Source organism: Lolium rigidum, chromosome 6 (genome assembly GCF_022539505.1).
Source record: "Lolium rigidum isolate FL_2022 chromosome 6, APGP_CSIRO_Lrig_0.1, whole genome shotgun sequence".
Classification (NCBI taxonomy): domain Eukaryota; kingdom Viridiplantae; phylum Streptophyta; class Magnoliopsida; order Poales; family Poaceae; genus Lolium; species Lolium rigidum.
Window position 1 is genome coordinate 73,760,390 of NC_061513.1, and position 25,353 is coordinate 73,785,742.

At 45.0% G+C, this 25,353-nt stretch overlaps 2 protein-coding genes across 3 annotated transcripts; one reads left to right on the forward strand and one right to left on the reverse strand.

Annotated features, from left to right (window-relative positions):
* The first annotated feature begins 1,169 nt into the window (after positions 1 to 1,169).
* LOC124659714 (fructokinase-like 1, chloroplastic) lies at positions 1,170 to 7,305 on the forward strand. The gene is made up of 3 exons (XM_047197536.1): positions 1,170 to 2,108; positions 3,255 to 4,084; positions 7,005 to 7,305. The coding sequence occupies exons 1-2, from the start codon at positions 1,209 to 1,211 to the stop codon at positions 3,945 to 3,947; spliced, it is 1,593 nt and encodes a 530-aa protein (XP_047053492.1). The 5' UTR covers positions 1,170 to 1,208; the 3' UTR covers positions 3,948 to 4,084; positions 7,005 to 7,305.
* LOC124659715 (O-fucosyltransferase 19-like) lies at positions 4,489 to 6,815 on the reverse strand. Of its 2 annotated transcripts, none has more exons than XM_047197537.1 (7): positions 6,699 to 6,813; positions 6,499 to 6,569; positions 6,322 to 6,410; positions 6,114 to 6,246; positions 5,766 to 5,995; positions 5,192 to 5,668; positions 4,489 to 5,117 (listed from the first exon to the last, which is right to left on the reverse strand). In XM_047197537.1, the coding sequence occupies exons 1-7, from the start codon at positions 6,769 to 6,771 to the stop codon at positions 4,913 to 4,915; spliced, it is 1,278 nt and encodes a 425-aa protein (XP_047053493.1). In that variant the 5' UTR covers positions 6,772 to 6,813; the 3' UTR covers positions 4,489 to 4,912. The 2 variants fall into 2 exon arrangements, with proteins under 2 accessions (XP_047053493.1, XP_047053494.1); XM_047197538.1 differs by having other exon boundaries at positions 4,877 to 5,113; positions 6,699 to 6,815.
* Positions 7,306 to 25,353: the final 18,048 nt, after the last annotated feature.

The following is a 25,353-nucleotide window of genomic DNA, read 5'->3' on the forward strand; positions in this document are numbered from 1 at the left end:
TCGGACGGGGTGTCCGAATATATGGTGGTCTCGCTGATCAAGATAAAGCTAATGAGATCTACGACGATTTAGGGTTTTCACCGCATAATCGGATCATCCTACTCACGATTGGGCCTCGCGCTCGCGCACGGTGACCGTAAGCCGATCCTAGACAGGGCCTAAAAACCAACACGAGGTTGATCCTCGGAACATCCTTTCTAGGGCTAGCAAACGCCACCCTACACGCCGCCGGATCCTCCAACCCTTTGTAAGGCCTAACTATTGCGGATGTTAAACTAATCCTTGATGAAACAAGGAGCAATCGTAACGGATCAGATCTACTAAACTATGATCAAGCGGGGTGCCGCCCCTACACCTAAAATAGGTGTAAGGGCGGCTAGACATGCAAGGGTTGCACTACGAAAGCATGTAATTCGAAGAACAATGCTAACCCTAACATGCCTAAGATAACTACGTTGCTCGCCATCAAAAAGGCTTCAGTACGAGCAACGCATGAACAACGTGGGCAGGCTTGTCTTGTCTAGATCGCAAGATGCGATCTAGGCAGCATGGTGCTTACCGGTAGAAACCCTCGAGACGAAGGAGTTGGCGATGCGCCGAGATTTGTTTGTGGTTGAACGTTGGTTGTTGTTTATTACATAAACCCTAGGTACATATTTATAGTCCAGGGGACTTTCTAATGTGGGTGTGCACTAAACCGTGCACGGGTAAAACTCTAACTTCTAAACTAAGATGCGATCTAATATGTTACAGATACACGGGCGGTTTAACCCAACTTGGTATAAAAGGCCGATTCACGTATTCCTTCTATGTATATTCTTCAAGTCCATCTTGGTCGCGGCCCACCTCTGACTCGGTCAAATTCTGGTGATAACAGGACCTCAGAGAAGAAGCAACAGAGTACTGTATTATTTTTGTCTACTCTGCTTCTTTTGTTTGAACAAACAGAATACGCTGCTGGGCTGAACCAGGTCTAGATCGAAATATCCAATCAATTGAGGAGGGTTTTGAGCAGAAGGCGGCGTAAAGGCCCGACCTGTTGGCTCTTTTCAGCCCAGCCCGCGAAATGCTCAGATCCACTTCGCCCGTTAAGGGACGTTGTTAACGGTCGCTAAACCCTTACCGGGTCTCACCGGATAGAGTCCCCCGAGCACTCACTTCTCCCCCGCCCCTCCTGCTACCGCTCGCCACCGGCGAGTTCCCGGGCAATGGCCATGGCCGCCGCCTCCCCGTTCCTCCTCCTCCAACCGCTAGCCCCCAAGCCCTATCTCCCATTCGGGCCTCTACACCCCAGCCTCTTCCGGACCCGCCATCTCCGTTGCTCCCCCAACGGCGCCGCCGCGCCGGAGCCCCCTCCCAAACCCACCCCACGCCGCGGCCGGAAGAAGGCCTCGGAGTCAGCCTCTTCGCCGCCAAAGGCGAAGGTTACGCGCCGTAAAACCAAGAAGGCGGGCCAGGCGTCGGACTCGGACAGCGACGGTGAGCCAGCTAAGCCGAAAAGCCACCGGACCAAGAAGTCCCCGAAGCAGGAAGCCAAGCAGCAGCAGGAGGAGGCGGTCCAGGCGGAGGAGCCCAAGAAAGATGCCAGCAGCAAGGAGGACGACTCGGGGAGCGACTCCGACTCCGACGCAGCGCCGGCGGCGGACCTCCCGCACGAGTGGCCGCCGCTGGTGTGCTGCTTCGGGGCGCCGCGGTGGGAGTTCGTGCCGACGGTGCGGGTGTCGGACCACCAGATGCACCCCGACCAGTACTCCACCTGGATCCACCTGCAGTGGGAGCCGCCCGAGTTCGCGCGCGCGCCCGGGAGCGCCGCCAGCAACGTGGCCATCGCGCTCGCCCGGCTCGGCGGCCGCGCCGCGGCGCTCGGCAAGGTCGGCGACGACGAGTTCGGCCACGAGCTCGTGTACCGCATGAACCGCGAGCGGGTGCAGACGCGCGCCGTCAGGTTCGACGGCGCCGCGTCCACGGCCACCGCCCGGATGAAGGTGGGGTTCCGGAGCGGGGAGGACGGACAGGGCGGGACGACAAGTCTTGTGGCCGAGACGGTGAAGAGCTCTGCTGAGGACTCGCTCGGTGAGGACGAGATCAATGCCGATGTGTTGCAAGAGGTGAGTCCGTGCTCTTGTTTACTAGATTTGATGCAGGCTCCATGAGCAAGCTGGCATTTCTCGGCAACCTAGGCTTCTATATGGATAACTACCAACGTGCATTGTTGTGTTGCATTGAACCAACTCTTGATTAAACACAACACTATAATAATCCATTATCTGACCGTGAAGCCTGGATTACTAATTGCCGTTTTGGTGATATCTTAGATTGATTCCAGTCGAATATCCAACTGGCATTCCATTTGATGTTACAGTGCAGCTTAACTGAGATAAGTGAGAGAACATCCGGATAAGACTGAAACCCCATTAAATACCCTATCTCGTGTGTATTTGGCTTGCTGCTACTAATTTAAATCTATTTTGGAAGATTTGTTTATAACTCCTGAATCAAAGGTAGGTTGTGGGAAATTTTCGCTTAGTCATTGTTTGTGTGAACAATTATTCCTTTCGAACTAAGCAAGCAAATAAATGTCTGAAGTCTATAAGCACTCTAGACATCTTGACCCATGGACTACAATTTTTAGGGAATATAGTCTTCATTGGGTAGCAATCAAATGGCAAGGAAAAAATGAAATGAAGTGGTGCTTTTTTTTCCCTATTGCCCTCAGCTTTTGGAAAGAAAAAATTAGTCATTCTGAATCCTCTCTTCTGATTTGTATCAGATAAGTTAACAATAAATGACGATGTGATAGATTTCAGGGATTGCCTATTTTCGAGTTACAGTTGAATAAATGTTAGAGCAGTCCATGAAAGTCAAGTTACATTGCATAACTGAACTGTTTGTACTGTATATATGCTTTTCCTTAAGGTCTTTTTGCTCCGACCACTATTTTCTTTTCTTGATATATAGTTATTATCATCTTAACAGAAACATCTTCCATGACTAATATAACTATTAAACTGAACATACACTAGTGCCTTTATGTTAAAAAATAGCAACTGTGCAACGTTGAATCACAGGAGCTTTACGTAGAAGTACATTGCTCAGATTCACATGGATAAAATGTAAAAAACAGTGTGTAATCTCTTGTTGTTAACTTCTCTCCTTAAAATTGACTTTTATGTGCGGTCCAGAAAGTTCACCGTAAGCCATATTTCTTATAAACACAAACTGGTGTTCAGATCTAATCGGTGGTAATTGCACAGGCCAGAATGTTGCATTTCAATTCAGAAGTCCTGTTGACTCCGTCAATGCACAACACACTCTTCAGAACCATTGAGCTGTCCAAGAAATTTGGGAGCAAGATATTCTTTGATCTCAATTTGCCCTTGCCTTTGTGGAAGTCAAGGGACGAGACAAAACAGTTCATAAACAGGGCATGGAACGAGGCTGATATCATAGAGGTGTCAAGAGATGAGCTAGAATTCCTCCTCGATCACGAGTATTACGAACATAAGCGAGCCACCCCACCTCAGTATTATTTGGAAGGGTTCCATCTAACAAGGAACTGGCCAGAGTACTACCACTATACCCCTGAAGAAATTGCTCCAATTTGGCATGATGGGATAAAACTCTTGCTAGTGACCTATGGAACACTTCGTATCCACTACTACACGTCCAAGTTTCATGGCTGTGTGGTTGGAACAGAGGACGCACTGATAACTCCAACCACAACTGACCGGACTGGTTCTGGGGATGCTGTTGTTGCTGCTGTTATTAGGAAGTTGACAACTTGTCCTGAGATGTACGAGGACCAGGATACATTGGAGAGGGAGCTAAGATTTTCTGTTGCTGCTGGAATCATTTCACAATGGACTATTGGGGCTGTGCGAGGATTCCCCACTGAGAGTGCTGTCCAGAACTTGAAGGAACAAGTATACGTGCCTTCTATGTGGTGATTGCTGAACTAGTTAAGTCAATTCTGATAATTGGAATTTATGGTCCAAGTGTGATTCTTGAGTGGTACAAAAAAAGTGAACAAGGATACTATTTTACCACGAGAGTTGACAGGTGCCCGTGCCTACCATTTTATCAGGTATTTTTATCATCCAATTCCTATCGTAACAAATTTAAACTTCATTTGAAATTTTTATCTGCCGCTGAAGGGCTTATTTGGCTTGACAAATGATTAAAATTGATTACTCTTGACTTTAACCTGTGTATAGATTCCATATTTGATTTATACAAGTGATGCCATATTTGATATGCTAGTGTTAGTCACCTCTTGATTCTTTTTTAAGTGTGATGCATATCCTAATCATAACCGATATGCCACCAGAGGAAATGGTATCGAATGCACAGTAGCTGAGGAAAAATGCTACAAAAAGTCAATCATTTTAATAGCAGCTAAGGCATATTAAATCAAATGAACTAGGCTAAAAAAGAAAACTCATTCAGCACATGCCGGTACACATCCAGAGCAAAGTTGGACTTCTTGAAAAAATCAAAATTTCCAAAGAGGAAAGGCTGTACATTCATAGTATAAATGAAGTACAAACATGTATCGGAAGTTTTCTGTCTCGCTAATCATATCCTCTATTGTACATTTGTCCTCTAATACTACTTGAAATCTCTGTGACTTTCCCATGGGTCTCTCGACTTGATTAAACAATTCATTGTAAATGTACATCTTTGGAAGACAATGAGTGAACCTCCCTATCCCACCTCTATATGTAAGAACGAGTATTACATACATTGTCAGACTAGGAAAATAATCTGTGGTATGTTGGTGTCAGTTTACTAGGACTTGCACTATTTGGTGTACCTCAATCATTCTAATGGATGTCTACCTATTTCACTGTCACATGTAGTTAAGAGGGCAGTTATCTTTGAAGTATTCCCACCTCTTAAGAGTACATCCATGTCACTTAATCATTTTTGTTCTTTTGCACAAGCACCCCGGGAGAGGATTTGCATAAAAATACTCCTCTTGCCTTGGACTTTGACCAGGCAACCTCTGATATGGACCTCCAAGTCTGTTTTCATGATGCATCTTCACTTTGCTTTGGAAGTCGTTCCAAGTTATTGTACCTTCGTCAAGCTTGTCAATGAGCTCCACAAGCTTCTGTCTATAAACAATGAAATAATTAGCACTTAGAATTGAGATGTACTAATACTTAAACCGGCATTCCCAGAAATGTACCTGTCCGGGTTAAGGGTTGTCCGGAATCCTTCAAATTTTCTGTGACCTTGTACTGCTTTGGCCATATTTCCATCATATGTATATACAAAAACATCACTCTGAAGGGCTACATTGTAATCCACTGCAGCTAACCTGTTTTGGTACAGCTTGAGGGGCTCTAATTCATCTGCTGTTGCCAGACTATAATGTGTGTAGATATTTGGATATTCATCCTTCAATTCATCCATACTATGTCCACCATATATTTCACCTGCTACAATGTAGATATTGGTTCTGGAAGGATAACCCATAGCTTTGAGAAAAAGTGCTGCTTCACGAGGAGTCATAGGACAGCCTCCTTGAAGTCGCCTCTCCTTGCTATTAATTTCCTTTTCTTTCCAGTGCCGCACGTTTAGTCTCATTTCTCTTAGCTCCTCTGCCTCCTGGTGTGTTAGATTATGGCTACAGCCAGTAAATGAGAGCATGTCCTTCTCATATCTGTCAATTGATAAGGAAAACACGTATTTTACTGATCTACAAATTCCTCTGCTGCAAAAAGCTATCAGCTGTATTGAACATTTGTAGTTGCAGTTACCTTAAGTGAAGTGCGATATAATGGTTGGACCCATTCCTCAGTCTATCAACTAGAGTATTACCTAGATCTTCAATCTCTTTCTTGTATTTGAGTGCCTCGTAATTTGTCCGGCAACGGAGTCGTTGGATATGAGGAGCGAGACCATTGTTGACGATTCGTGAATCTGTATGTGTAAATTTAACAACTTTGGCCTTCTTTAGTGTTCGTGCGAAAGCTCTATAGTAGGAAGCCTGCAAAAAGGAACTAGAAACCCATCATCGTTCAGCCGTACTGAGAATTGTTCTGAATTCTAAGCAACTGTGGTGACTGATGTCTATTTGAGTAGTTCTTGGAGTAGTTTGTTCATACCCTGGACCAGGAAGATGGTGCCCTACTATAGGGTTTCAATTTTTTGTAAGCTGGCGGTAAGGAATCCACAATCAAGATATCATCCTCTAAAGTTTTCTTGAAGTGCTCCACATCAAATATATCTTTGAAATCACTACACGCCAAGAACAAAACATTAGTCACCCGAATAGTTTGAAAGGATCCTCATTATTGTCATGAAGAGAAGAACCTTGGATCAGTCCAGAATGATCGGTGATCCAGTGTAGGGATTACCAGTATTGCATTCATGAGCTTAGCAACTGCAACCATATCACTTATCTGCAAGGATGATTTCAAAAGAAAGTAAGTGAACAGAAAGGAATCTTCAGATTCTAATGCTAAAAGGAAACAATAAATGTACACGCACTCCCATTCTCATCTGGTTCAATCCACCATTGGCATCAACCATTATATAGCCAGCTGTTGCATTGCTTGTTCCTGGAAAGAAATGTAGTAGCAATTTGGGTCAAGTTTACGCACTCAATTCAGGCTAATATTAACTTGAGTGGTGGAAGGGTCTTAGTTCAAACTAGTGTTTACTCAAGAGATGGGGAAGTGGGGGCTTACTGTAGTGGTTTTTCGGGCGGTCGATGCATTTGCTGTGACCCTCACTGTCCGGCATCATCCATATCTGGGGCATATAGTTGTGTCGTAACTTGTAAGTGAACTTCAGTAGTACAAAGCTAACTGTGAACCAGTATTTGCATTCGTGTATGAATAAAAGCTAACTGAACAAAGTTAGAAGAATCTAGATTGTGATTAGGAATATCGGTATCTTCTTTTCTACAGAATGAACATCGGTGCAACAGCAAAGCCTTTCTAGAGAATGAACATCAGTATCTGACCGAATTCATTGTGCTACATCGTTTGCAGGTTTGTGGATGCTTTCATCTGCGTGTAACACAGACAAGGAGCCACGCTTCATACTGTCCAATCAACAGGGAACTCTTTTTTGGCAGTGATTCGAGTCATAGAAGCACTATTGTAGCACTACGTGGGGGGTAGGATTGATTGATGTGAAACTCTCCCTTTTTTTCTCTCCTTTTCTTTTCTTTTTGTAGGCCAGAGAATGCAGCACTTGAATTCTCTTTCCTAGAGGCTTATGTAGAAATTTTGTAGACTAAGCAACACTAGGAACCTCCAGTAAGATGTTCATTTGCGCAATTCGATCAGCGTCTCTGCTGGTAATTTCTATCTTGAATTGATCTCCGTGGCAATTATATTGTCTGCGCTGGTTTTCTTTTTAACTGTTTGTGCCAAGGGAGGGAGTGTTTATGGTAGATTCTGGCCCATGCTTATTTGACTAGAGCTTCCACAGTTGTACTATAGTTCTGGTGGCCGTGGACATGACCATGGGTTTCTACAGTTTTTATTGCGAATCCAGGCTCTGTCAAACCTCAACTTCAGAATCAACATCATCCATTGTCTTAACCACGGGAGCCACTGTCCCGACTTGAATTTTCCACAAATCATAATAACTACAGGAAAAAGAAGAAACAGCGACGTGCCGGAGAATACCGGCATACGGCGACACCACGGACGAAAAGAACGGGCACTTGTTATTCACCGACAGAGACGCGGACGGGAATGCTGCCTCTGCAACTTCTGATAAGTAGGAGTATTATTTTTCAAGGGGATTTTGAAAAGTATTCTGTGCTTTTTTTAAAACAAGTATTCTGTACTTGGTTTGATTCCACGGCAAGAATACAAACTGGGCAACTACGACCTGAAACCTGTCAACGCCCGCCAAGAAACTTCTCAAATACTCCTGCGTACACACAGACAGATACGGAGACGCGATGTTCCAGCACGTCTCTGCATCTGCAGCGATTTCGTGCCCATATTTGGTCCCATGCATGCATTGACATTTGACAAGTTCAAAAGGAAACTGTCTCTAAGAGTTTTCCCGTTTAAACAGTCGAGATTAGTGCATGTTCAGACATGCAGGTTTTAGCTTTGCACGGACTAAAATAACTTGGCAAGTACCGGCAGTTTGGTTGGTGTATGCATGATCGGAGGAATAAACCGCGCGAGCAGTCAGCGGCGAGGCGCACTTACCGGCGAGTCGGGAGACGAGCGGCGAGCGAGGGCCGTGAGATTCTCCTCCCTCCATCCCAGCGCGTCCTGCTCGTCGCGGACGTCCACCCTCCGCAGGAGCCTCCCGCCGCTGCCGCCGCCGGCCCGGTGCGAGCTCACGAGCCCGACGACGACGGCGAGGCCGAGCAGGGACGCCACCACGTTGCGCACCCACGCCTGGTCGACCACCGACGACGCCCTCTTGCTGCTGTAGCTCCTCCTGGCCGAGAACAGCGCCCTGACCCCGCGGTGCCTCCCGCCGCCGGCGGCGTCGAGGTCGTCGTCGCGCTCGACGTCCGCGAGGCGCCGGCGGTGCGCCACGGACGACAGGTCGTGGCAGCAGGAGGACGTCGACGGCGCCGCCGCCGCCGCTGCCATGGCCGGTTGGTTCTGTCGGCCCAAGAATATATAGAACCTGATTGATCGACGCGCGATCGGCCACGAGGAGGAAAGCGCGCCAAGGAATCAAACGGGGGACCGGCGGGCCGGCGCTTTGCCCGGTTGCCCTCGCCGCAAGCTTCTGGCCGTCAGACGAGACGATGCGAGGTGGCCGGCGTGCAACTGCGCTGGCGCGCGCGTGGGTGGGGTTTGCGCGAGCGAGAGAGCGAGGAGTCGTGCGTTTCGTGGCGATCGATCGATCGAGTTCGTGCTGGTGGCAGGGAAGAAGGCTGGGAAATTAAAAAAAAGTTGGGCGCTGGCTTAGAGTTCGAGCCTCGCACGTTCGTTGGCGTCCCGGCCGTCGCTTATATGGGTCGCTTTTGCCGGTGCGACGCGTGGGCAGATGCTAGCTGTAGCTGGATCGTCCACGGAGGAAGGAAAACATAATCCTGGTCGCTAGTTAGGTTCGTTCCAAGATTGAGTGACCCAACCCGAAACGTGAGTGCGGCAGCTAATTTTCAAAAAAATACTGCACTCCTCAACAACAAATTTATAACCTATCACTTAAAAAATGAATTGCTAGTTGTTAGACGATGCTTAGTAGACTCTGATTCGCGTTGCGTGTGATTCGTGCACTTGAGTTGTAAATTTAGGTGCAACTGATTTTTTTCAATTACAAGTGGAAATGCAGCTGGCTTTCTTTTAGTTGCAACTCTACGAAAAATGATTCCAAACTTTCAGATTTGCTTCATGAAAGGTTGTAACTGAAATTCGATGATATTATTCCACTCAGAGCAAACCCTAGAGAGACCATTAAGAAAAGGAGTTTTACGACACAATAGGTGATCACTATTTGTCGATCAATGGTTACCAAGACACACAAAGTTATTACAAAGAGCTAGTATATGGCACTATACTTAAACGACTGTAGGTCCAACCAATAAGGATAGGAAGCCTGAATGATTATGATTTCATGTCTACTTGAATCATATAGGAAGACCAATTTTTATTATTGTGAAAGAATTTTTCACGAGATCGGATCTTTTTTTCCAATAAAATTACACTAAACGAATTTTATGAGATTGTTTCTTATGAGATATGATCTTTTGAATCAAATGGGTTTTATTGGAAACTTTCGCAGGATCTTAATTCTACACAAACCTTCTAAGAATCCCAAGGAGCCGTGAGAACTAGACCATGAACGCCATTAAAAGAAAGAACATAAGGCCGGAACGAATGCACAATGTATAAACCAACCGCACTGAGATGCACTGTGCGTTCAATTATATCCATTAGGATGCATCAAATTGTTGTCACAACCATCTACGCCACACAAACAACTTAGGAACACCACACGAACGCGCACACACATCGGACATTACCAAAGAGGAAGGGCGAGGTTCGCCGAAACACCTTGTCTAGAGTGCGCCCAACGAAGATCATACATGCATCAACCTTAAAGACAACACGTTCGACAAGGACGACATACGCACCTCATCATTTTTGAAAGAAACTAGTGAATCACTGATTGTTCACCATGGAACCCCGTGTCAGTATTTAAAAATAAAATTGATGTCAACTCCAACCGATTAATATTAGGTTGGACTACCCATACATCATCCTAAACCACCATGAAATACCCTTGGGCTAGTCATCTGACGGTCCAAGAGTGTCATGGCAGTTCCACCTCGGCGGTTATACCTCTGCTTGATGCGGTTGTACAACCCACTGCGTCACTAGTAGAAGCATCACTCTCATCGATAACAAATCGACCGAGTAGAAGCATATATGTCATCGATAACAAATCAGGGATGGCCATTGATGGCAGGAGAAACCCTAGGTTGATGGCCATTGGGAAGAGGAAGAACGTCTAAGACCCTGCCCAAAGCGACCGAGTAGAAGCATCACTGTCATCGATAACAAATCAGGGATGGCCATTGATGGCAGGAGAAACCCTAGGTTGCTTCGATCACACACGATTTAAGATTACCAAATCCTAATAGAGACTAACTCGGATAAAAGGTTGAAGGAGAAAATTTCATATATCTAGGTGTGGTACTTGTCTACATGCTACATGCCTTTCCTTGGCTGTACTTATAAGGGCATGTACAATGAGGTGACATCAGCCTTCTATTAAAGTTGTTACGTTAGATTTTTACTGAGTTAGAGCAGAGAGAATGAAGAAAGAGAATGTTGGTTTCTCTTTTTTTAAATAAAAGGTGATTTATTATTAAAAGGTTTAAACATTACACCCGGCTTCTGCATAACTAAGATGCACACATCTGTCTAAAACTAGTCGATCCAAATAAAAAATAAAAATATACCTATTGACAGTAATCATCATAGATACTACGAATGTGTCTATGGTGATGGAAGTCCAATCGGAGATTACGATGTCATCCATGTAGGATATAAATATTCCTCGCCGCGTTTTCCAACCGTGTAGACACCTCCATAAACATGTCACGATTCACCACACGTTGTATATACGACCATGAACGGAGCAAGGATGTGCACGGGTAGATAACCTGCATTAGAGAAGAATTTTATCATTAAATTTTTTGTCATTTCTAAATATACAAATAATGACAAGCGCTCTCATCCTAATAAGTATTTTAAACCTATGATCCGCCCCATTAAGCCAATTTCCAAAAACATATTAGCAACACTACATGGGGTATATGAGCGAATTTACACTGGAATAACAAGTGTTTGATTGTCTCATCATGATGACAGAATACACACTTTGTATTTCCGTGCCAATCGTATTTCACAAGGTTGTCTTTGGTTAGGATCACTCTTTTACGAAGGTACCATGCAAAAACCTTGGTCTTTCATAGGATCTTCATTTTCCAAATCTTTTAATTATTATCAGCTAGCACCTCTTGCTGGATTAGTCCTCTATACATGTAATCCACCGAGAATCTACCACTCTCATGTAGGCTCCATCGAAATTCATCAGCCTCTTGCGTTAACTGAACTGAATCCAGACGCAGCAGCAAAGCATTCCATGCATGATGCAGGCCTAGGACCAACTAGATCACTTATGAACGACACATTTGGTGGTGAAGTCTCCAACACCTTAGTGATTGTATCGCTTTTGTGTCATACAATATTGTATAGAGTTGGATATTGTTCTCAGAGTGTAGCATTACCCAGCCACTTATTCTCTTAGAACCTATTTTCTGAGCCATCCTTAATTGTGAAGAACGATATGGGAAGAAGTATTTTTTTTGTCACCATTATGCAGAGCCCAAAAAATGCGAGTCTCCAAAATTTCAATACACATAAGAGAGTGCAGATGAGCCAATGTACTTCCTTTTTAGAAGAGTTTGCCATACCTCATATTTGATATGAATCTTAAAAAGCTATTTACTTAGGAGAGCACTATTCTTGATGTCAAGGTCATGAATTCCAAATCCCCCTTGCTCTTTAGAGCGGCATTCCATTTGGTTAGTCGTTACTTCTTATTCTCATTATCTACTTCCCAAAAGAATTTTGATTAGAAGTAATCAAATCTTGTAAAACTTCTTTGGGTATCTGGAAGAAAGAAATTATATATAACATAGTATTGCTTAGTATGGAGTTTGCTTAATTTTGTTTGTAGTATTTTCCCAACGTGGCCTTCTAGCTAAGAGACGATCTCTTAAAAAATAAAAGATCATTTTCTTCATTGTACTATATGTCTTCAGGTATTAACACAATTTTCTACTGTATATTAATTGATTCTCATTATAATAAGTGGCAATAACGGGTGATGCATTGTACAACTTTTAATATCTTTTGCTTTCTCTACATAATATGAAGGTCTAAGAAAAAATGTGCCTTCTCTACCATTGTGGATGTGCTGATGGCATCGATCTCTCTTAGTTTCGCCGGTCCGAGGAGTGGACAAAAGAAACGCCGTGGAGGCCGGGGGAGTCTGAGAACGACGGGCTAAGCCGGCTATCATCTCATATAGTTGCAGGCTTGCGGCGTCCTATAGTCATATTTCCCAACAGGATTGGCTGATCGGCTGTCGTTGCTAAAGACGATTGCGCCGATCTGATCATCAATTACCTACAAAGTACTGAAGCTGTAGTACGTACACGTCCGACCCGTCCGACGGGCGCATGCACACGCCAAAAGCCTGGGTGATCGATATCAAGTGCGAATCGGCCAAACGAACGGGGATGATGGCCGCCGGTAGACGTCGCTCTCGCCATCCGTCTCCGGCCGGTTCATTAATCGTGGCAGATTGAATATACTTAGCTCGACGACGGGGTCGAGCCCACACATGCGCCATCTCGTCTCCCACTACGTACGAGCTGACTAGGCATCGAGTTTCTTAGTCATTGTGGCGCTGAATTTCTTAGTTCTTACACTCGCATGAGTGAGCACTAGTGCACTACCCATTTCCCTCCTTTCTCCGAGTGGAATAGCAATGTTCTACCACGAGCCACGACACAACGGATCGAGGATGCCGTGTTTACGGAATTTCATGGAGATGATACTGCTTTCAAGAGAGATATGATGAATCTCCTGCTCATAATAAGAAGAAAAAGAAAAAAAACGCGATGGGAGGTCTGTCGACTTACGACAGTGATTTGGTGAAGAAGAAATGTTCTAGTCACTCTACAACGTACCCAATAAGAGCTCAACCACACCTTGAGGATTTGCGATACGGTTGGATGCTGGCCAGTAGTAGACTAGCAGTAGTGCGATTTATTTTCTATCTAATCCATGCAGAAGAAGTCGCACCGCACAATTAGGCAGTCACATGAACGAAGTGGATACGGCCGGACCATGTTGTAGCCACGGAATGGAGAAAGGGATCACACGTATAATGGTGGATTCCTTTTCTCCGCGTCAACGTTGCCCTCGATTGAGTCCATTTTGTGCGACAAGGACGGAACACGATCGTATATTGTGACCGTGAGTAAAGCAAGCACCACATGGGCGCATGTTAATGCTCCGTCTGCCGACTTGTCAATGAAACAATCTCTCATCTCGAAAAAAAATGAAACAATATGTACTCCATCGCGAACATGAGAAATGAGCTTATCCCATGCATGGGACATGTGGTGCATTCATCGACCCTTGATTTTCTCTTTTCAGTTTTGAGTTTTGGAGAGAGGGGAGAGGGATCTTCTGCATGCATATTCTCACACCTCACACTCTCTCCCCCATATATCCATTAGCCAACTCTTTTTTTTTATTACCAAGCTTAATAAATTTAAATAGTTCATATACGTTGGAATAATTGTTAAGATAATAATCCATCTGAATCTGTATTTTTATTTTGATCATATCTTTTAAACAAGCCCAAAATTAATGATTTAAAAAAACTAAATTCCAAAACACAATGAAAATTCATGATTCGCAACAAAACAAACTGTTTCAGAATAAAATTTTAACTGCTCATGGGACAATCGCTGCTCTCACCCCCAACATGGATTTCTTTGATCCAAATGGTTCTTTGGCAAACTTTTAACTGCAGGGAAAGTTTTAAACTCCTATAGCTCTTTGTAGTCACGTCATGTTGGATGGGTTGTTTGAGTCACTAGCTAGACTTGGCCCATTTTTAGTCCTGTATAGGCAAAAATACACCCGTTCGTTTGGCTACTTCAGTCATCCAAGATGGCTGAACTCAACGATGGCAGATCACTCGAAAATAAATCTCGAACCGTCTAAGCCGAGAAGAAAACAGCTAGGTCACACCGTCTTAGATGGCCAGACTTAAGTAAACTTGCCAAACCAACTGGCCAGACTCAAAGAAACCAGGGAAGCCATCGCAACATGGCGTGAGTGCGTGACTAAGAGGGGCCATGAATTTTTCAAAGCTTTTTTAAAAGATCGAAAATGGTTAAAAGTCTTCATATCAAAGAAGTCCCTAACATGCCATATTCTTCCCAGGCCCTACCCCCTCAGCTACGCTCCAATCCGAGCGACGGCGCTGTTAAACTACCGTGTATACGTGTATAGGTGGTAGAGGTATATGTGTTTGTATACGTGTTGTAACCGGTATGTACTCTCTACCCTATATATATAAGGATACTAGCCGCCCATGAGAGGCACGGCTCTACCCTACCAAATACTCTACCCTAGTTTCTTTCATGGTATCAGAGCGCGGCGGCTAAGACCTAGATTGATCTTCTCGTCGCCGTTTCTTCCGCTGCATCGCCATGTCGATCACCTCGCCGTCCTCCGTAACCTCCGTGGGCTCCAAGTCCTCCAACGACTCTGCGCCAAAGCTCTCCGATCCGCTGCTGAACTTTGGCGGCGGAGGAGGATCATCATCGGGCAGCTCTTCCGGCCCGTTCAACTTCGCCCCCTACATCACCAACCGCCTCAATGGCGGGAACTACCTCTACTGGCGCGCGCAGGTCCTTAATGTCCTCCGCAGCCATCTCCTCACCGGATTTGTCGACGGCACGTTCCCCTGTCCGTCGGAATCAGTGGAGAACCCCGCCCTGGCCACTGACGCCAAGGCTCCTCCGGTGATACACAACCCGGCGTTTACCGCCTGGCACCAGCAGGATGCTGCCATACTCTCTGCGATCATGTCTACATCGCATGAGGATGTTCAAGGGATTATCTTGTTCTCCACCTCCGCAGCCGATGCATGGGGAATACTTGAATCTAGCTTCACGGCGCAGACAATATCTCGCTCTATGCAGATCCGTGGAGCCCTTCAGAAGTGCAAAAAGGAGGACAAGAAAATCTCTGTCTACTATAATGAGGTCAAGGCTCTCGCAGATTCACTGATGTCCATTGGGCAGCCTCTCAGCACTGCGGAGTTTACCGGCTATCTCATGCACGGACTTGATCAGGACTACGATTCGCTAGTGCAACTCGTGTCAGCCCGTGCACTCACCAATCCTATGCCTCTTCGTGACGTCTATGCTCAGATGCTCGCTACTGAACAGCGCATGGATGAACGGAAGTCTGATCTTCAGGCCGATCTGCAGATGTCGGCAAATTTTGCTGGTCCCAAGACGTCTTCTGGCGGAAAAGGCAACCAGCAGCAGTACCATCCTCCCTCCAAGGGAAATTACTCCTCACCTCCGCCAAATCCTATGTCTAATCAGTACCGTGGAGCTTCTAGTGGCGGTGCAAGCAACCGCCCAACATGCCAAATCTGTTCAAAGGCGGGACACGTCGCATCGTGCTGCTTCAAGAGATTTGATAAAAAAATTCTTGGCGCGGGTAATGATGGCCGATACATGGAGAAGCAGATTTCAGCATTCTCCGTCTCCAAGCAGGATCATCATCATGGGTCTACCTCGTCCTTCCCTGTGGATCCAAGCTGGTATGCTGATACTGGTGCGACTGATCATCTCACCAATGAACTTGACAAGCTCCATGTGAAGGAACAATATCATGGCAAGGATCATGTTCACACGGCCAATGGGCAAGGTATGCGCATTACTCACATTGGTCACTCTACTCTCCGTACATCATCACATCCCTTACACTTAAAAAATATCCTCCACGTTCCATCTGTCACTCGCAATCTTTTATCTGTCAAAAAATTCTCCCTTGATAATAATGTGTTCTTTGAATTTCACCCTTGGTATTTCTTTGTTAAGGATCGAAGAACGAGGGAGGTTCTTCTTAGAGGGGGATGCCGTGGAGGACTCTATAATCTAGATATTTCTGCGGTCAAGCATGTCTTCAGCAGTGTCAAGGTGTCCCGTTCTCGGTGGCACTCTCGTTTAGGTCATCCAGCTAGTCAGATTGTTCAGCATGTCTTACATCATAGTGAACTTCCTTCAGAGTCGAATAATAAAGATGTAATAATATGTGATGCTTGCCAACAAGGCAAAAGTCACCAGCTACCGTTTTCTCTTTCTACTCGTGTTTTCACATCACCACTTGAGTTTATATTTTCTGATGTTTGGGGTCCTGCCCAGAAATCTGCTAGTGGTCATGAGTATTATGTTAGTTTTGTGGATGGTTATAGTCGCTTCACATGGCTTTATCTCCTCAAACGAAAATCTGATGTGTTTCAAATATTTCTTCAGTTTCAACAACATGTTGAACGTCTCTTGGGTAGAAAGATTATTCATGTTCAATCTGACTGGGGGGGTGAATATCATCGCCTTGATAAATTTTTCCATGATATTGGCATCTCTCATCGTGTTTCATGCCCACACACACATCAACAAAATGGTACTGCTGAACGCAAACATAGGCACATTGTTGAAACAGGGCTAACCTTACTTGCACATGCCTCCGTTCCTTTCCGCTTTTGGAGTGATGCCTTCTCCACGGCGTGTTTTCTCATTAATCGTTTGCCTAGCAGGGTGATTGATATGCAGACTCCTCTCCACCGATTATTAGGAGAAACACCTGATTATACATTTCTTAAGGTTTTTGGCTGTGCATGTTGGCCCCATCTCCGTCCATACAATAAACACAAACTTGAGTTTCGGTCTAAAAAATGTGTCTTCCTCGGTTATAGTTCCATACACAAAGGTTACAAGTGTCTCCATGTTCCTACAAACCGCATGTATATTTCTCGTGATGTTATCTTTGACGAGAATGTTTTCCCTTTTTCTCAACTACCATCCATCTCCACCTCGCCTACTTCATCTCCACAAATTTCTACACGTGACCAATTTGATGATGTCGCATATACTCCTCTGTTGGCTAACCATGATGCAGGCAAACACCGTGGCGCTCGACTTGAACTTCTCGATGAAACTGTCGAAGACGTACCTGCAGCGGACGTCGCTCCGTCGACGCCTCACGTCGATCTGCCTGGGATGCTACACCCCCATGCAGACGCATCAGCCGCTGCAGCGCGTGATGACTTTGTTACTGTAGGATAACGTAGCATAGAAAACAAAAATTTTCCTACCGCGAACACGCAATCCAAGCCAAGATGCAATCTAGAAGACGGTAGCAACGAGGGGGTATCGAGTCTCACCCTTGAAGAGATTCCAAAGCCTACAAGATGAGGCTCTTGTTGCTGCGGTAGACGTTCACTTGCCGCTTGCAAAAGCGCGTAGAAGATCTTGATCACGATCGGTTCCGGCGCCACGAACGGGCAGCACCTCCGTACTCGGTCACACGTTCGGTTGTTGATGAAGACGACGTCCACCTCCCCGTTCCGGCGGGCAGCGGAAGTAGTAGCTCCTCTTGAATCCGACGAGCACGACGGCGTGGTGTCGGTGGTGGTGGAGAAGTCCGGCGGAGCTTCGCTAAGCGTGCGGGAAGTGGAGGAGCGAGGCGGCTAGGGTTTGGGGAGAGGGGGCGCCGGCCACTATAGGGGTGCGGCCACCTTGGTGGTGTTTGAGGTGGCCGGCCCCTCCCCCTTGTCCCTCATTATATAGGTGGAACCCCAAGAGGTGGTGTCCAAGTCTTCGAATAAGACCCGAACCAAATCCTTCCATAGGAGGGGGCAATCCTAGCCCAACTAGGACTCCCACCCAAAGGTGGGATTCCCACCTCCCATGTGGGGGGTGGCCGGCCCCTAAGGGGAGTCCACTTGGGACTCCTCCCCCACTAGGGTTGGCCGGCCATGGGGGTGGAGTCCCTTGTGGACTCCACCTTCCTTGGTGGTTTCTTCCGGACTTTTCTAGAACCTTCTAGAACCTTCCATAGAACCTTCCGCGACATTTTATTCACATAAAATGACATCCTATATATGAATCTTATTCTCCGGACCATTCCGGGACTTCTCGTGATGTCCGGGATCACATCCGGGACTCCGAACAAATATTCCAACTTCATTCCATATTCAAGAACTACCATTTCAACATCCAACTTTAAGTGTGTCACCCTACGGTTCGAGAACTATGCGGACATGGTTGAGTACTCACTCCGACCAATAACCAATAGCGGGATCCGGAGATCCATAATGGCTCCCACATATTCAACGATGACTTTAGTGATCGAATGAACCATTCACATACATTACCAATTCCCTTTGTCTCGCGATATTTTACTTGTCCGAGGTTTGATCTTCGGTATCACTCTATACCTTGTTCAACCTCGTCTCTCGACAAGTACTCTTTTACTCGTACCGTGGTATGTGGTCTCTTATGAACTCATTCATATGCTTGCAAGACATTAGACGACATTCCACCGAGAGGGCCCAGAGTATATCTATCCGTCATCGGGATGGACAAATCCCACTATTGATCCATATGCCTCAACTCATACTTTCCGGATACTTAATCCCACCTTTATAGCCACCCATTTACGCAGTGGTGTTTGGTGTAATCAAAGTACCTTTCCGGTATAAGTGATTTACATGATCTCATGGTCATAAGGACTAGGTAACTATGTATCGAAAGCTTATAGCAAATAACTTAATGACGAGATCTTATGCTACGCTTAATTGGGTGTGTCCATTACATCATTCATATAATGATATAACCTTGTTATTAATAACATCCAATGTTCATGATTATGAAACTAATCATCCATTAATCAACAAGCTAGTTTAAGAGGCATACTAGGGACTTCTTGTTGTCTACATATCACACATGTACTAATGTTTCGGTTAATACAATTCTAGCATGATATATAAACATTTATCATAAACATAAAGATATAAATAATAACCACTTTATTATTGCCTCTAGGGCATATCTCCTTCGATCTCCCACTTGCACTAGAGTCAATAATCTAGATTACATAGTAATATACCTAACACCCATGGCATTACGGTGTTGGTCATGCTTTGCCCTAGGGAGAGCTTTAGTCAACGGATCCGCTACATTCGGATCGGTGTGTACTTTGCAAATCTTTACTTCTCCATCTTCGATGTACTCGCGAATCGAGTGGTAACGCAGCTTGATATGCTTCAGCCTCTTGTGTGACCTTGGTTCTTGTGCATTGGCGATGGCACCCATGTTATCACGATAAATGATTAATGGGTCCAATGCACTAGGAACCACACCGAGCTCTACAATGAACCTCTTCATCCATACCGCTTCGATGAAGCCTCCGAAGCCGCTATGTACTCGATTCCGTTGAAGACTTCGCCACCGTGCACTCGCTTCGAGCTTGCCCGACTTCTATCGCAGCACCATTCAATATAAACACGTACCCAGATTGTGACTTAGAGTCATCAGGATCAGTGTTCCAACTTGCATCGGTGTAACCGTTTACAACGAGCTCTTGGTCACCTCCATAACAAAGAAACATATCCTTAGTTCTTTTCAAGTACTTCAGGATATTCTTGACCGCTGTCCAGTGTTCCATTCCTGGATCACTTTGATATCTCGCTAGTCAAACTAACAGACATGTGCTATATCTCGGTCTAGTACATAGCATGGCATACATGATAGATCCTATCGCCGAGGCATAGGGGATATTATTCATCCTTTCTCTTTCTTCCGCCGTAGCCGGTCCTTGAGTCTTACTCAATACCTTGCCCGGTAACATAGGTAAGAACCCTTTCTTACTTTCGTCCATTCTAAATTTCTTTAGAATCTTGTCCGGATATGTACTCTGTGATAGCCCTATTAGGCGTCTTGATCTATCTCTATAAATCTTGATGCCTAATATATATGATGCTTCACCAAGGTCTTTCATTGAAAAACTATTATTCAAATAACCCTTAACATCGCTTAATAGTTCTATATCATTCCCGATCAATAATATGTCATCTACATATAATATCGGGAATGCTACGAGCTCCCACTCACTTTCTTGTAAATACGAGGCCTCTCCATGACACTCGTATAAACCCGAAGTCTTTGATCACCTTATCAAAGCGTCGGTTCCAACTTCTTGATGCTTGCTTCAGTCCATAGATTGAACGCCGAAGTTTGCATACTTTGTCAGCATTTTTAGGATCGACAAAACCTTTGGGTTGTACCATATACAACTCTTCCTCAATGTCTCCATTAAGGAACGCCGTTTTGACATCCATCCGCCAAATCTCATAATCGAAAAATGCAGCTATTGCTAACAAAATCCTCACAGATTTTAGCTTCGCTACCGGTGAGAAAGTCTCATCGTAGTCAACTCCTTGAATTTGTCGGAAACCCTTTGCGACAAGTCGAGCTTTATAGACAAGTAATATTACCATCAGCATCCGTTTTTCTCTTGAAGATCCATTTATTCTCGACAGCCTTTCGGCTCTCGTGTAAGTCTACCAAAGTCCATACTTTGTTATCATACATGGATCCCATTTCGGATTTCATGGCTTCTTGCCATTTGTTGGAATCTGGGCTCATCATCGCTTCTTCATACGTCGCAGGGTCCTCATCATTGTTATCCACAATCATGACATTTAGACAAGGATCAAACCAATCGGGAGTGGTACGTTCCCTTGTCGATCTGCGAGGTTCGATAGTTTCCTCGTTCGAAGTTTCATGATCATTATCATTTGCTTCCTCTCGTTGCCGGTGTAGGCGGTACAGGTACAACTTCCGGTATCTGCGCTACTCCGATCAACGAGTATAGATTCATCAATCTCATCGAGTTCTACTTTTCTTCCAGATCACTTCTTTAGTGAGAAATTCTTTCTCAAGAAAGGTTCCGTTCTTAGCAACAAAGATTTTGCCTTCGGATCCGTGATAGAAAGTGTACCCTATAGTTTCCTTAGGGTATCCTATGAAGACGCATTTCTCCGCTTTGGGTTCTAGCTTGTCCGGTTGTAACCTTTTACATAGGCTTCGCAACCCCAAACTTTCGAGAACGACAGACTTAGGTTTCTTATTAAACCATAATTCATACGGTGTCGTTTCTACGGATTTTGATGGTGCTCTATTTAAAGTGAATGCGGCTGTCTCTAATGCATAACTCCAAAAAGATAACGGCAAATCAGTAAGAGACATCATAGAACGAACCATATCTAAGAGAGTTCGATTACGACGTTCGGACACACCGTTTCGTTGTGGTGTTCCCGGCGGTGTCAATTGTGAAAGTATTCCGCATTTCTTTAAATGCATGCCAAACTCATAACTCAGATATTCACCTCCACGATCAGATCGTAGAAATTTAATCTTCTTGTTACGTTGATTTTCTACTTCACTTTGGAACTCCTTAAACTTCTCGAAAGTTTCGGATTTATGTTTCATGAAATAGATATACCCATATCTACTCGGATCATCTGTGAAGGTTAGAACATAACGATAACCACCGCGCGATGCTACGCTCATTGGTCCGCACACATCGGTATGTATGATTTCCAATAAGTCAGTAGCTCGCTCCATCATACCTGAAAATGGAGTCTTAGTCATTTTTCCCATCAGACATGCTTCGCATCTATCAAGTGACTCAAAGTCAAGTGATTCTAGTAATCCATCAGTATGGAGTTTCTTCATGCGTTTCACTCCAATATGACCAAGACGACGGTGCCACATATAAGTAGAATTATCATTCAATTTAATTCGCTTAGCATCAATGTTATGTATATGCGTATCACTACTATCGAGATCTAACGAAATAAGCCATTCTTTTGTGGTGCTCGACCATAAAAGATATTATTCATAAAAATAGAACAACCATTATTCTCAGACTTGAATGAATAACCGTCTTGCATTAAACAAGATCCAGATATAATGTTCATGCTCAACGCAGGTACATAATAACAATTATTTAGGCTTAAAACTAATCCCGAAGGTAGATGTAGAGGAAGTGTGCCGATCGCGATCACATTGACCTTGGATCCGTTTCCAACGCGCATCGTCACTTCATCCTTCAGCAGTTGTCGTTTATTCTTTAGTTCCTGTTTCGAGTTACAAATATGAGCAACCGAACCGAGTATCAAATACCCAGGTACTAGAACGAGAACCGATGAAATGAACATCTATAACATGTATATCATATATACCTTCTTTCTTCTTCTTGACAAGGCCGCTCTTCGGATCAGCCGGATACTTGGAGCAATTACGCTTCCAGTGTCCCTTCTCCTTGCGATAATAGCACTCAAGCATCGGGCTTAGGGCCGTTCTTAGGTTTCACGGGAGGCGTGGCAGCTTTCTTGCCACCCTTCTTGAATTTTCCCTTAGACTTGCCCTGTTTCTTGAAACCGGTGGTCTTGTTGACCATCAACACTTGGTGCTCTTTCTTGATCTCAATCTCGAGCAGCTTTTAGCATGCCAAAGAGTTCAGGTAACTCCTTGTTCATGTTCCGCATATTGTAGTTCATCACAAAGTTCTTGTAACTTGGTGGCAGTGATTGAAGGACACGATTAATCCCCGATCTGTTAGGAATCACTATTCCCAAGTCACCGAGTTTCTTCGCATGCCCGGTCATGGCGAGCATGTGCTCACTAACGGAGCTGCCTTCTTCCATCATACAGCTGAAAAATTGTTTCGATGCTTCATAGCATTCCACGGCCGCATGAGTCTCAAAAATAGTCTTCAACTCTTTCATCAACTCATGAGGATCGTGGTGCTCAAAACGTTTTTGAAGATCGGATTCCGGATCGCATAAGATGGCACACCGAACTTGAGAGTACCGAGTTTTCCGAGTCGCGTAAACAGCTTTTACTTCATCGGTTTCAGTTTCGCAGGAGGGTCACCTAGCGGTGCATCAAGCACATATTGCAGATTTCCGCCAGAGAGGAAGATCCTCACATGACGGAACCGATCGGTGAAGTTGCTACCGTTGCTCTTAAGCTTTTCTTTCTCTAGGAACTGGTTAAAATTGATTGGGGACGCCATCTCTACAACATATATTTGCAATAGTTTAGACTAAGTTTATGACAAATTGAGTTCAAATTTTAATTCTACATAATTAAAAATCTAGATGAACTCCCACTCAAAACAATATCCCTCGCATTGTCTTAGTGATCACACGAACCAAATCCACCGCACCAAAACCCGATCATCACGAGAAAAGGTGTGATTTCTTTGGCGAACACTCAAAGTGTTCATCATATCAACCATATGATTCATGCTCTACCTTTCGGTATCATGTGTTCCGAGACCATGTCCGTACATGCTAGGCTCGTCAAGGCCACCTTAGTATCTCGCATGTGCAAAACTGTCTTGCACCCGTTTGTATGTACTTATTGAATCTATCACACCCGATCATCACGAGATGCTTCGAAACGACAAGACTTGATAACGGTGCTACTAAGGATGAACACTTTATTATCTTGAGATTTTAGTGAGGGATCATCTTATAATGCTACCGTCGCGATCTAAGCAAAATAAGATGCATAAAAGGATTAACATCACATGCAGTTCATATGTGATATGATATGGCCCTTTTGTCTTTGCGCCTTTGATCTTCATCTCCAAAGCACGGACATGATCTCCATCATCTTCGGGCATGATCTCCATCATCGTCGGCGAAGCACCAAGGTCAATGGCGCCGTCTTCATGATTGTCCTCCATGTAGCAACTATTACAACTACTTTGAAATACTACTCAACATGAAATTTAAAGACAACCATAAGGCTCCTGCCGGTTGCCACAATACAATAATGATCATCTCATACATATTCATCATCACATTATGGCCATATCACATCACCAAACCCTGCAAAAACAAGTTAGACGCTCTCTAATTTGGTTTGCATATTTTACGTGGTTTAGGGTTTTTCGATATAGATCTAATCTACCTACGAACATGAACCACAACGTTGATACTAATGTTGTCAATAGAAGAGTAAATTGAATCTTTACTATAGTAGGAGAGACAGACACCCGCAAAGCCTCTTATGCAATACAAGTTGCATGTCGAACGAGGAACAAGTCTCATGAACGCGGTCATGTAAAGTTAGTCCGAGCCGCTTCATCCCACTATGCCATAAAGATGCAAAGTACTCAACTAAAGATAACAAGAGCATCAACGCCCACAAACCATTGTGTTCTACTCGTGCAACCATCTATGCATAGACACGGCTCGATACCACCGTAGGATAACGTAGCATAGAAAACAAAAATTTTCCTACCGCGAACACGCAATCCAAGCCAAGATGCAATCTAGAAGACGGTAGCAACGAGGGGTATCGAGTCTCACCCTTGAAGAGATTCCAAAGCCTACAAGATGAGGCTCTTGTTGCTGCGGTAGACGTTCACTTGCCGCTTGCAAAAGCGCGTAGAAGATCTTGATCACGATCGGTTCCGGCGCCACGAACGGGCAGCACCTCCGTACTCGGTCACACGTTCGGTTGTTGATGAAGACGACGTCCACCTCCCCGTTCCAGCGGGCAGCGGAAGTAGTAGCTCCTCTTGAATCCGACAGCACGACGGCGTGGTGTCGGTGGTGGTGGAGAAGTCCGGCGGAGCTTCGCTAAGCGTGCGGGAAGTGGAGGAGCGAGGCGGCTAGGGTTTGGGGAGAGGGGCGCCGGCCACTATAGGGGTGCGGCCACCTTGGTGGTGTTTGAGGTGGCCGGCCCCCTCCCCTTGTCCCTCATTATATAGGTGGAACCCCAAGAGGTGGTGTCCAAGTCTTCGAATAAGACCCGAACCAAATCCTTCCATAGGAGGGGCAATCCTAGCCCAACTAGGACTCCCACCCAAAGGTGGGATTCCCACCTCCCATGTGGGGGGTGGCCGGCCCCTAAGGGGAGTCCACTTGGGACTCCTCCCCCACTAGGGTTGGCCGGCCATGGGGGTGGAGTCCCTTGTGGACTCCACCTTCCTTGGTGGTTTCTTCCGGACTTTTCTAGAACCTTCTAGAACCTTCCATAGAACCTTCCGCGACATTTTATTCACATAAAATGACATCCTATATATGAATCTTATTCTCCGGACCATTCCGGGACTCCTCGTGATGTCCGGGATCACATCCGGGACTCCGAAAAAATATTCCAACTTCATTCCATATTCAAGAACTACCATTTCAACATCCAACTTTAAGTGT

Excerpts from the sequence above, each read along its gene's own strand:
- LOC124659714 (XM_047197536.1), top strand. The coding sequence starts at position 1,209 with ATGGCCATGGCCGCCGCCTCCCCGTTCCTCCTCCTCCAACCGCTAGCC. Across the intron at positions 2,109-3,254 it reads ATGCCGATGTGTTGCAAGAG|GCCAGAATGTTGCATTTCAA; the intron begins GTGAGTCCGTGC and ends GTAATTGCACAG.
- LOC124659715 (XM_047197537.1), bottom strand. The coding sequence starts at position 6,771 with ATGCCCCAGATATGGATGATGCCGGACAGTGAGGGTCACAGCAAATGC. Across the intron at positions 6,570-6,698 it reads CCGCCCGAAAAACCACTACA|GAACAAGCAATGCAACAGCT; the intron begins GTAAGCCCCCAC and ends ATTTCTTTCCAG. Across the intron at positions 5,996-6,113 it reads CACCATCTTCCTGGTCCAGG|GCTTCCTACTATAGAGCTTT; the intron begins GTATGAACAAAC and ends TCCTTTTTGCAG.